The 13,276-nt window shown below is 39.8% G+C and overlaps 1 protein-coding gene across 3 annotated transcripts in view; it reads right to left on the reverse strand.

Annotated features, from left to right (window-relative positions):
* MAPRE2 (microtubule associated protein RP/EB family member 2) overlaps positions 1-13,276 on the reverse strand; it is a 100,222-nt gene that overhangs the window by 22,086 nt on the left and 64,860 nt on the right. For all 3 annotated transcript variants that reach the window (XM_032675832.1, XM_032675842.1, XM_032675853.1), the window contains 2 exons: positions 3,898-4,043; positions 1,772-1,985 (listed from right to left, as the gene is read on the reverse strand). In XM_032675832.1, the coding sequence (XP_032531723.1) occupies positions 1,772-1,985; positions 3,898-4,043 (360 nt within the window). The remainder of the gene's footprint in view (positions 1-1,771; positions 1,986-3,897; positions 4,044-13,276) is intronic.

The raw sequence follows: 13,276 nt of genomic DNA on the forward strand, positions 1-13,276 counted from the left end.
TTAGCACTTGGGTTTTGTTTTCAAAGGGAGTGCAAGACATTACACGGGAAATTAGAGTGTACCAGGCCCTGAAATTCAGAGGTTCAGGCACAAGACGGTGCAAAACAAAGATGTAAACAAGCTTTAGAAGCTCAGAGCAGCGCTGGCCTGCTATTAGGTGCTCCATTTCCTGGAAGCACTAATGAGATAAAGGCAGCTGGCCAAGAATGCCCCACTTTGACGTCAGGAGTGATCAGAGCAGAACGCTGAAATCTGGGTATGATTCCAGAGCATAAGCCAGCCTAAAACTGAGGGTGCCTCACACCCGCCCCTTCCCTTTGCCACTGGTGCATATCCGAGCCCATGAGAAGGCAGGTCACAGATTTAAAACCAACTAAATATTAATCCCTATTTGAGGAATGGGTTAGTATAAATCCAGGACAAACCAATAAAGGAATTAAGTGTGTGTGCATGTGTGTTTCTGCACGCACAAACCTGTGTGCATACAGACCATCAACCCCAGTAACACTTGTTCAGTGACTTTTTTTTTTTTAATATTAGCTGCTCTCCTGTTCACTTAGTTCACTCAGTTAACAAAAATGGGACCTGCTTAGTCCTTAGTCATACCAATATTACATAAACACCAAAGATCAGGTTTAGTCCTTTAGCCTGTTCCAGAAGCACTGTTGTAGTTTAAGCCCAGTAGGCAGCTGAGCCCCTACAGCTGCTCTATCACTGTCCCCTGCAGTGAGACTGGGGAGAGAATCAGAAGGGCAAAAGTGAGAAAATGCATGGGTTGAGATAAAGACAGTTTAACAGGTAAAGCAAAAGCCATGCAAACAATTCATTCACTATGTCCCATGGGCAGGCAGGAACCAAGCCATCTCCAGGAATGCCACCCTCCATCACCTATAATGGTGACTTGGCAAGAAAAACGGTGTACCTCCAAACATCCCTCTCCACTTTTCTCCTTCTTCCTCCAGTTTTTCTTGCTGAGCACAATGCCATGTGGAATATCCATTTGGTCTGTTGGGGTCAGCTGTCCTGGCTCTGTCCCTTCCAAATTTCTTGTGCACCACCTGCCTGCTTGCTAGCAAGGCAGTGTGAGAAACTGAAAAGGCCTTGAAACTGTAAATACTGATCAGCAATAATTAAACACCCAAGTCTTATCAATCCAAAACTTAGCACCATACAATCTCCTATGAAGAGAGTGATCTCTATCCTAGCAAAACCCAGTAAAACCCCAAAATAAAAAGTTAGAAGACTGAGGTATCTTTGAGAAGGAGCAATAGTTGTATTTTGTTAGTTAAGAGGACTAGCATACCCAACAATAAACACACATAAAACCAGAAATAAATAATTTTTTTTCCTTCTGGTCAGCCCTTAAGATTTGGAAACATTTTACTCTCCATAAAAATTAAAAAATAAATCAACCTGTGCTAGCAATTTCCTGTAAAAGTGGAGGTGTGAAAGACAAACACACTCCATTTAATGTTCTTGAATACACTTACACATACCACATTCAGCAACAAGATGGTTAAATGCCTTTGTCATTACTACAGTCCACATCATTTACATCAAGGTGTTCAGTGGAGGAGGCACAGTCAGGCTGGGCCAAACTGGAGTGCTCAAAAAGTTAACTTTCTGACGTGTCAAGATGCTAAGCCAAAAAGAATGCAAGGCAGAAAGAATGGCCTAGCCCACACATTTTTAACCAGTATTTATGTAAAGTAGACGACAGCTTACAATTATCTTCAGAGACAGAAATGGAATTCTTTAAAATGTAAAATACCTGCAGTTGGAGAGTTTGCATGGTGAGACTTTTTGGGCAGGTTGAAGATCTGTTCACCAGGATCTGGTGGGGGAAGAGCATCTTGGCCTTGTCGAGCTTCCACGGGATCATACTCCTTCCCATCATAGTTAGCATCAAAGAACTTCTTAAACCACTGAATGAAATCTAAGTTGTCTTGGAAGCGCCCTTTGACCAGTTTTTCCACGGGAATTACCTGAAAGGTAGAATAAAGGTTCCAATAATCTGTCACTGCCATTTTAAAATATAAACATTACATATATACACTAATTTGAAAAAAATCTACTAATTACATCAGCAAATATTCCTCTGCCATTGTTTCAGTCCTAAAAGAAATGGAATTATGGTCAACTTGCAAGTCCTTGTAAAAAATGAAAACAAAACAGAGACCCAGGTTCTGAAGTAGTTATACAGTAGGTGTATGTAAGCCTTTGTAACTGCTGTTCCACTCCCTTCTGATTGCAGTGACAGCCATAATGAATGACATTGTTCTGGGAGTAGCACTATATTCAGCCAGCTAGGGATTTCTGGTTTTAATGGACATGCTACAGTTGGACATACTAAAAATGAACAATTCTTCAAAAAGTACAGTCAGGAGTTTCTTGCTCTCTGTCCTACTGTTTGAACTACAAACCCCAGAAGCTTTTCCAAGACATGGTGAAGTTGAAACCAACCTACACTTTGGTAGCACATGTTCATCATCTGAACTAACCCTGAGGTTTTAACCTTGTAATTTTTTTCCATTCCACACATAGCTATACATAGAACAGTTTGTGGACATGCAGAAGTTCACTAAAATGTCTATAAAGTTCTAGTAGAACAATGGAAAGACTATATCTCCATATCCATATCTTGCAAATTCTTCACAGACATGAAACCTCCAAAAGGTGTCTTTGGCCAACAGTCAAGGTTCCCCGACATTATGGGCAGACAAGGACTACAGCTGCAGGAGAGCTGCCCTGCTTTGCTTAATTCATGCAGCTGAATAAAGACCAAGTCAGATGGATATTAATGCCTCTTAAATGCATTCAATTTTCAGCTGGAAAAGACACCTAAACCCTTTGCAGTTTTCATTTCTTCTTCAAGGTTAAGCCAACTGTACAGCATTTTACAAATCTACAAGAGTTAACACAGCATTTTGCATGTCTTTCCATGTTGTTCCATTTCTATCTTAATTTCGCATTGAGAAGATATAGTTAAGTTTGCTCCCTACAGAAAAATTGACAATGTTCAATACATTAGACTTCCCAATGTTTCACTAGCAAATCACACTGTAAATAGAAGCATCCATAACATATCATGGAACAAGGGTTTTCCAGTGCTTTATAAAAGTCTTAAGGGACTTTCTATTAAGACTGTTTAAATTTCAGAATAAGGCAACACTAAAAGCCAGAGCCGAATCTTAGAAGGGTATTCAGGTAGTGCATCAGTGTAGAACTGTAAGAATGACAACATAACTTCCATTATCTGTTTTTATCAACACAGTAACTTATATCGGTGAGTCTATCAAACTCCCACATTCAAGCACAAACCAGATACCATATGGCTGAGCATACCCATTTTCTCAGAGACTTCCATTTTTAACAGGATCACATGTGCTGCCCAACCTATTAAATCACTGGGTAAATTATTCCAGCTTTTAAATAATTTGAATTCCTTAAACTCTGCTTTGGACACGAAGCATGGAATACTTACAAGAACAGCATATTTCTAAGTTACTTTGTTGGAAATTCAGGTCACTGGTAATTTTACTGTATCTAAAAATTAAGATTTGCTGATGAAAGGAATTTCCAACACATGGAGTTTCAGCAAAAGGGTCTTTGATATTAAGATATAATGAGTTAGGTTGCACAATTCCTCAGCAGAAACATGGACTCAATTTTCAATTTGTACCTAAATGGAGCATGCCAAACTTCTTTGTTCATGGCTAAACACCCTTTTGAGAAGATGAAAGGTCAAGGATGTCTTCACACATAACTTGTAACTCCAGAAAATGTTGAAAAAATGAACTTTCATGTATTTTGAAGTTTGTTTCCCCTGTTAATTTTATCCAATTTATACAACTTTTGAAACATGTAGTGATTGAAATACAAATACGGAATGCCTACCTTATCCACATTCATTCTTTTAAATGATGCCTGCAGAAGTTTGAAGTTGTGAATGTACTCATGCTCCAGCTTTGCTTGAAACTTTACTTTCTTCAAGCTAATGCACCCTGGGAACAACATGTCCATGAACTGGCAGTAAGCTGCTCCTACAACAAGAGAATGCATTGACATTAATCCAGATGCACCCAGCTAAGACCAAATGGTGTTTAATGCCATTAGCAGAAAGCATGAGCAGAAAGCAACAGTGCTGAAAAGTCCCTGCTGTAATTCAACCTAACACTATGCACCCAAGATCTCCTTATCTAATGTATATCGAGCAGTGTGACATATTAAAGTCGTTCTTTTCCATTCAATCTGAACACACGATGCCCTGTCGTGTAGCATCTGAGGAATCACCATGACTAACGCAAAGTAAAATGGATGTTCTTGGGAGTCCCTATACACAGCAGGATTGTCCATACAGTGAGAAGATCACAGTGAAAATGAGAATCTCTTAATAAGCTTCCTCAGTCCTCGCAGTCCCCTGAATTCAAACAAGCCAAGGTCATCTTTCTTCTGGGACTTGTAGCCAAATGCCAACCAAGTCCAAGGCAATGATTTAAGATTATATCAAACCATGATTTAAAAAATATTAACTGCAAAGTTCCAGGTTGTTAAAACATACTAGCCAGTTGCCACCCCTCCAAAATGAATATCCCTACTGATTTTCATCCCCTGAGATAAGCATCTAAATAAGCCGACTTTAACATAGCCCACCCATAGATTTCAAAGCTGGGTTGCCAGCTTTAGCTCTCACTCAAAACAGTAAGGTTTCTAAGTTCAACTTTGAGAATGCTCTCAACTCACATACTAGAGGGTAGGTGTGTGTATGTATAATTAAACCTGCACACAGCAGCAAGTATATGGAAAAATTTCTAACCAGCATACTGAGTATAGCTAATAAAGACAGCATTTCTTGTATACAGAGTGTTTCCTCCTACAGCATCTTGCTACTGTCATTTGCTAAGTAAGTCTTTAATGTTGACACACTCCAGCGTTTAGAAATCAAGGATGAAAATGTTTGAGGAAATCAGAGGAAAAACAATTTCTGTTCTTCTTCAGAAGAGTTTTCTACAAAATGCTTTATACTCAGCAAAGATTCAGGGAGGTCCACTTCTGGAGTAGAGGGCTGTAGAGGATCCAGCTCCTGTGCTTGAGCATACAGGGCAGGGAAGTGATTGCCCCATTACCCCTGACAAGTTCAATTTCACTTCTACAAAAAGGACTGTTGTGCATTTAGTGCAGATCAGTTTTGACAAACAAGTGTCCAGATCTCACCTAACAGTTCAGCCCAGTATCAACAACGACTTTTATCGAAAAACAATTCTGAGTGCTCACACAGAAACCAAATTAACAAAGCAGACACCTGGCTTGCCCAGTTTTACAGGAGAGCCAACAATAACTTGAACTTTAAGTCATTTTTCTCCACTATGCTTATGTTTAGACAGGACCAACTTTACGCATGAAATAGTTCTCATTCTCTGTATTCAGTCAGCCATCATATGAAGAGTTACAGAGCTCACAACTTCCCAAAGAGAAGCAGAGTTTAAGAGTAGGGTCCAAAAATGTTCTCAAAAATACCGATACAAATTTTGCTAAAGGGACTTACCAAGACCAAGCTTTAGTGCTGAAAACCACTGCAATTAAAAAAAAAAATCTCTTCACATTGCCTAGGTTTTTGGGGAAAATGGTTATTAAAAAATCTGATTTTCCAAGGACACCTTGTGCTTAGCTCTTTGCAGTGGTCCTGATATGATTAGAAATCAAAGTAAAATATTCCCCAAAGGAAAATGAGCCTTCCGGCAAGTTACAAGCATCAGACAATAAATTTGCATCTTCTTATTGAAAACTATATAAACACAATTATTAATTCAGAACTCATCCTTAGCAAGAGAACTGGTAAATACACGGCAGTGGAAAAATTACATTACAATTAAAAGCACAGATATATAGATAAAGCATGGCTCAATTACACTTATTACTGTTTAATTTAATGGAAAAGGATTATTATGCAATCATTTAATGTCATAAATTGAATTTGTTCCTAACTCTGTACTTTCATCCTCCCCATACCCCAATTATAAGCTTTACTCTGATATCTAAGTAATTGCCTGGAGGCCTTAAAAATGCACTGCACAACCTTTCATCTAGATCCTTTTAGAAAACTAGAAGCCCAAAGTGTTCACATGAGATTTTTCTCCTTCTGCTGGTAATGCAAATTCCTTCTGCATGCCTTTAGATAGTCTCTCCAGTTACTGTATTTCCTTGTGTTTTCTTCCCATCTTGCTGGCAGTTGCTTCTGTGCCTTTGCCAGCCAGGAGGTGGTCCTGGGTCTGCACAACACTCAAGGGCAGAAAACACTGGACTGCATCCACATGGCAACACAGACCTGTTCTCTGACACAACACTGCAGCTGGCTGCTGGGCTGTTTCCCCAACAGGAGGATTTTATTACATTGGCAAACACAATTCATTAAAACGCTCCTTCCTGAAGAGCAGAGGCAACACACCAACATGGACTGAACTAAACACTAAACTACAAAGAGAGGAAATTCTTTGTGACTCCAAAAAGGCACAGACCTGCCTACCACAGCAACAGGAGAAAGTAAAATATCGTTACAGTCAGCTGGGACTACCTGATTTTGGGCATGGAGGTTATGTATGTATTTAATATTATATAGGTATTTATTTATAATTAAAATTTTACTCCCTAAAGCTTGTAGCTGTCCGATTGCATTTAAATGGGAAACATCAGCACAACAGAATGGGGACGCTACTTTCTACACGGCCCACTGCTGAGATTTCCTTGAGGCAGCAGAAAGAGCAGCCCTACTTAAGTGATGCAAGATTGTAAGGCATTTACCTTACAGACAGAATGTATATGTGCAGCCCTCTGCATAGGGGACACCACCTCAGGCCTATCCAATTTACTATACAACTGATGTTTCAAGGCAGGTGCATGAGAAAAGAGTATTTGTAATGGAATACAAAGAAAATGACAGTAGAGACATTATGGCTTGTGACATAACTCTTGCATAATTTATACAAACAAAAGGATTATGCTACTATATTAATTCAATATTAAAAAACTTCCCTACATTTTCTGGAAAAAAAAATTAAAAAAACCTCAACCCAAACCACCTCCCCCCCCCAAAAAAAAACCATACCCAAACCCCCTAAACCTTAGCAAATCTGTACGGAGAAGCTGAAAACACATTACCTGCCCAGAATGGCTCTCACAATAAATCTATCTCTATGACCAAAAAACTTTTATATGCATGAACATGCACATACATACAAACAGGAATAATTTGACATCTACTCAAATGAAAGATGAAAACTACAGCTGGAGGCACTGCAGAAAAGGGATCAACAGTAAAAACCTATTATCCATTATTAGCTAACAAGCAATTTAGAATCACTGGCTAAAAGTCCTTTTGCGTTTTGATCTAGAATATTGATGCAGCCATTATTTACAGAAGATATTCAAAGGCCAGACCAAAACAAGCCTGCAAACACCGCTGTGCTGAATTCCTCCCCCCCCCAAGCAGTCGCTATTTTTAGCCCCATCAGTGAGCAGAAAGAGCCCAGCAGCATCACAGGCTTTGCAGGTGTTTGCAGGGCATCCCCGGCTCTGGGCAGAGCAGGCAGCAAGTGGAGGGAGGGGATGGTATCCAGGCAGCTGCCAGAGGAGGTGAAGGGATGCTGGGGGAGAATTCAGATACAAAAGAACAAACTGAGAATTGCAAAGGTGGTTATTTAAAGCTATTAAACTTCAAGAATTTTGCCACATACAGTGGTAAAGCTGAAAATTACTAACAAGTCTATAAAAGCAGAATATTTTACAGCATTTTCAGAGTTGTAGATAATCTTTCACCAGTCCCTTGCAGTAAGCAATGCTGAACTAATTTTAGCTTTTGTCCTATACTTCTTTTTCCCTGCTTCTATGTTACTTTCCCAGACTGTCCACACTGGCTTAATATGCTCTGAAGCACATGCACTCTACATCATTACAGATTTCTGATTTTTCTCCTCTCTCCTCAACCATCTGGAGGTTGATGAATCCATAAATGAAAGAAGTATTTTCTTGATAATTAAAAATACTTCTGCTTCTGACTATTTAAAGAAAAAAGAAATTAAAGGAGGTAACAATGAAGACAGGAGAGTCCTATTTGCAACAAATTTTTACTGCTCAGTAAACCTCTGATCTGAAACCAAGATTACACCCTTGATTTTCTTTATCATTGATGTTTATATATTTATAAATGAAAAAAGTATTTGCAAACTAACTGCTTTTAATATACTATAGTTAGAACTTATTATGCCAATAAATATTTAGTAGAAACAATATAATATAAGCTTAGGTATTGCCAATATGCGTGTGCCTTATACAAGTTAGGCCAATCCTTCACATCTAATGTGAAAAGACTATGTCCCTCCCAGCTCTTCCCTGCAGTGTGTGGGAGCAAGATCCCAGAAAGTCATATAAAACCACACTGGTCAATACAGAACTCAAAGGGCTCATGAAAAGACAGGGCCTGGCTGGGGCAGGGGTGGGGCTGCTTTATCTTAATTCTGATACTGCAATCACAGCAAATAGAGCTAAGTTCTACACTAGAAATTTGGTATAAATGCTTATTATGAATTTTGTTCTAAAATTACATACAATTCAAGTTTAAACCTTTTAACCAGGTCTAAGTTTAATTTTTTTTATACTCAGTTTTTAAAAAATCGCATTTGGGGAAAAAGGCTGACTGTACCTTTTTCTGTAATTCATTTTGTTTGTTCATTTGCTTTAATGAAATATTTTTCAGATACTGTAAAACATACATCCACTCATGTTAGATACAAATCCCTTCAAATTATTCATTCCCTCCAAAGCTACAACCACCTGATCACGCATTTGGAAAATACGGGATGATTTGTATGTGTATTACTCATCAGCACTTCAGTTCACTATGGTTGCTAACGCTGATGGGAAACTGCACACGCCCCGTATTTCTGTTGCTGAGACTACAACAACAACAACAATAAAAAAAAAAAGGCTGTGACTTGCAAGGAGCATATGTGACCTACTAGTTTTGATAAGAAAGGGGGGGAAAAAAACCCACAAATGCCAGCAACCACTGTTTACAGTACAGCAGCACTTAGGCTTGTCTTCTACCTCAGGCTTTCTAGAATTGCTTCCTTGGGAGAGACATTAAGGCAAGCACACAGCAGGAGGTTTCTGACTTATCGGATTTTCCTTTAGATTCCAAATACGGGTGTTTTGTTATGCCACACAAAGTTTTTTTTAAAAGAATGGGCAATGAAGGTTGTGAAGAGTCTGCAGCACAAGTCTTATGAAGATACTGAAGCTGAGGGAGCTGGGGTTGTTTAGCCTGGAGAAAAGGAGGCTCAGAGGGGACCTCATCACCCTGTACAACTACTTGAAAGGAGACTATAGCAAGGTGGGGGTGTCTTTTCCCACATAATAGGACAAAAGGAAACAGCCTCAAGTTATGGTAGGGGAGGTTTAGATTGGATATTAGAAAAAATTTCTTCACAGAAAGCGTAGTCAAGCATTGGAACAAGCTTCCCAGGGAAGCAGTGGAGTCATCATCCCTGGAGGTATTAAAAAAAACGTGCAGATGTGGCTCTTAGTGACATGGTTTAGTAGTGGACTTGCAGGGGTGGGTTAGCTATTGGACTCTATGATCTTAAAGGTTTTTTCCAACCTAAATGCTTTATGATTCCGTCTGTGAGCATAAAGCTGTGTTACATACAGGCACATCTTTAAGAAATGGCACAATGTGTGCTGAGCACTCCACTGGAGACCATGGTCTTCAAACTCCTATTTGCAATTCCAGCAGCACCTATATGACCTAGAATATAGGTCTCTTTCTCCAATTAACTGCTCCTTGCCCACCCCTGAGCCCCAATTTAAGAAGTTTCAGCCCACATCAATCTGCCACCTACTTAGTTGTAGAGAAGCAAGCATTTATGGGTCTATGCATCAATCAAGACACTCTGGCCTAGCTTCACTCTTCCCAGCAACAATCTTGGGAGGGAACTTAAAAAACCCTAAAACAGATGCAGATTAGAGCACAGCCCTGTACTCCCGCTTACAGCTGTCTGAGCACAGTTGCCCCAATGAGGGCAGAGCGAGTGCCTGCAAACAGATGGGACCTTCCAAAAGCAGAGCTGGTACCACAGAAAACAGTCTACACAAGAACTACGCACCTCCTATCCGCCTTACCAACAGCCACTGAGACACGTTCATCTAAATGACATCTGCTTTCAAAAGTCCTTTTCCACACAGCTGGGGCATGAGTGTGACATAATGCAGAATATCCAGTGATCATCCTAAATAACGGATATTGGAGGGAGGTTTCCCCTGTATTAATTTGTGTTCTCTTTAAACATGTAAATCATTAAGCTGCTCATAAATTATACACAGCAGAATTTTTAATACTTAAATTTTTGGCAATAATTTATTTTGGGATTCATTAATTTTTAAATACGAAGATCAGAACAATTTCAGAAAACACAGTTTCCATTTAACTTAAAATAGCTGCATAACTCATCATGCCTTAAAAAAGTAGCACACAAAATCTAACAAGCTCTTCAAACCAGAGGGAAATCAAGCAACTGACTGCAAGTGAGAGCTATGAGTAATTAAATAATAATTTTTAAAAAGTAAAAACCTTGTTTAAGTTCTATTCCTCCTGAATTTTTAATGAGTGACATTTAAAAAAATAAATTATTGGCTGAAAATCATGATACTGCTTTGCAAGCTTCCTCAGAAAGTTTTGGAAATAATTTAAATCCAATCATTAACATCCATTGTATCCCTCTAATACTAAACATCATATGGAATACATCAGAGAGTCATTGATGCTGAGTATGCTCTGTGTTGCATGACCTCAGGACAACATGTCAGTTCCTTGAAACATGGTTTGGTTACAGAGTGCAAATGGGATCAAGCCATGTTTTAATCGTGTTCCCAAGCTGCTCTAGAGACCCAGCCTTTTCAAGGCTGCAAACTGGGAAAAAAACCAAAACCACCAACGTTGAAATATGCTTTGCCTTCTCAGGCACACCTAGCACGCTGGTGCTGTAGAGAATCATGCTGGCACTAAATGCTCCAACAAAGTCCTATAATGCAGATTTTAGTAACAGACGTAGGAAGTTACAGGTTAATGCAGGTACTGAGCAAAATACACCTTCTAAGATATGAAACCACAAATCCTATGCAGCAAACCCAGAGAATACACCATGCCTGCGTGTGTGTATATATGCACAAATGATTTGAAGAAATAGCCCTTCTCACCGGCTCTCTGCCTGTACCTTCTCCAGTTACCTCAGCCCTGCTCAGAAAGATCTTACTTGTGTGGAGAAGAGAAGAGCCGGCTCTCATGGAGCGCTCCTCAGGAAGCAGCATTCCTGGCATGCCACTCCCTGCTGCTGCTGAGGGTCCCAAGGCTGAGGGTGGTGGAGGCACAATGGTCACTTCACAAATGGATGCTGCCCTGCCTAGGGGCTGGTGTGCAGCCCCATGGCTCAGAGCCCCCGTACTCAGTCCCCAGGAGCAGAACACCATGGATACCCTCCACAAGCCAGGGACAACCTCCTCCCTTGCACAGCACCAGCTGCAAAGGACAACAGCCCGCAGAGGCTGCGATCAAGTTCTCCCCAAATCCCAAGCCAGAGAGGCAATACAAAGTCAAAGAACGACATCTGTCCTATCATCACACTGCCTGCTTTCCTCTGACACCAGGGTGGTGGAGGAATGTATGTATAAAGGGTCTAAACAGTATGCATAATGTACGTAATGTAAATTATCTAAAATCTAAACGTATGTATAAAGGATCTAAATAGTTCCGCAGGAGGAATGCAAACTGAGATACAGGACAAGTGAGAGCAGTCACCACATGAAAAATTCCCTGTGGCAACACCCAGGACATCTGTAGAGAAAGCATCCCAGTCTTAAATCTGAAAATGCCAAACCGCATGCTTGCTTTATAATACGGTCATTTATTAAAAGCAAAGAAAAAAACAACCCCACATTTAATCCTTTATCCTTGCATCCAAATCCTCAAAGACAGAAGGTCTGTATGCACTGAGGACCAGACAATTTGCAAGTTTATAATTCTACTGAGGATTTTCAAATGCAGTGAGGGAGGAGAGTCTGTGTCTCCTTAACCTCAAAGGATCACACGAGTATAGCTAAGACAAAAATTATACTTCGCTTCAGGCTGCATTTTCCTTTCTACACACATTTACCATTTCTAGCTTCCTTGCTCATTATATAGCTTGTATACATTGTGTTGATTCTTTTTAATTCATATGCAAGCCCTCCACAGTCTCCTGCCTGACTCTTATTTTGAATATACTCTCATGTAGCACTCTAACAGTCATGAAAAGCCCTGTAACACATTCACTTGGTATCCCCTATAGATGAAAAACAGCCTTACTAAAGAAAATTCAGTTATAAGTTGTTTAGTCAGAATTCTTTTTAAGAAGCCACTGTGTATTCATCACAGAAATAGCAAGACTCCAAAGAAACAAGCAGTGTCATAATTCATATGAAATACCCATTCCCCAAGCCTATGGGTTTTGCACACAGGATTCTACATTAAATCCACTCAGTTGTTCTCTATTATTTTTCATTGATGTATCAAACTAAATGCTCCCAAGTCTAATGCCAATCTAAAGGCAATGCACTATGCCATCAATTAAAACCACAGTTTATAAATTTCATGTTCAGGTTAAACAACCTTCCAAGAAGCCAAATCCAGAGACCAAAAACTGACAATGTGACACTCACATAAAGGAAAGAGAATTGCATTGCTTCGAGATGCTCAGAGGGATTTTATCCATTTATTTGTCAAAACTAAATTACCAGAGGAACTCCAGACTAAATTTAGACTCTCCAGGGCTGCACCCATCCATAACCTGGCTTTTTTGGCACATCACTACCACAGCAGGCATTCAGAAAGCTCAGGGGACACTGCACTTTGCTTGGCCTACTTAGGAGAGACAAAAACCACATCTAAGACTCCCAAAGAATACAAATACTTTATGACTAAGCCAGCCATTCCTTTGCCGCTCCTTATCCAAACAGCTCTGTTCCTATAAAGCCTTTAGTAAAGCCAGAATGTCACATTATTCCTTCTTGCTTAAGCTCAGAATGTCAAAAATTATTGATAAATGCGGGCACCATAAGGTCTTACAGACAGGTGCTGAACACAGGCATATGCCATATCTAGGTTGCTCATATCTCCTAAAAGTAACACCTTTGAGCTCTTAATTCAGATACAGCACCTGCCCACCTTCCCTCTCCCACCTTTTCTGGCCTT

The sequence above is a fragment of the Chiroxiphia lanceolata genome, chromosome 1 (genome assembly GCF_009829145.1).
Source record: "Chiroxiphia lanceolata isolate bChiLan1 chromosome 1, bChiLan1.pri, whole genome shotgun sequence".
NCBI lineage: Eukaryota > Metazoa > Chordata > Aves > Passeriformes > Pipridae > Chiroxiphia > Chiroxiphia lanceolata.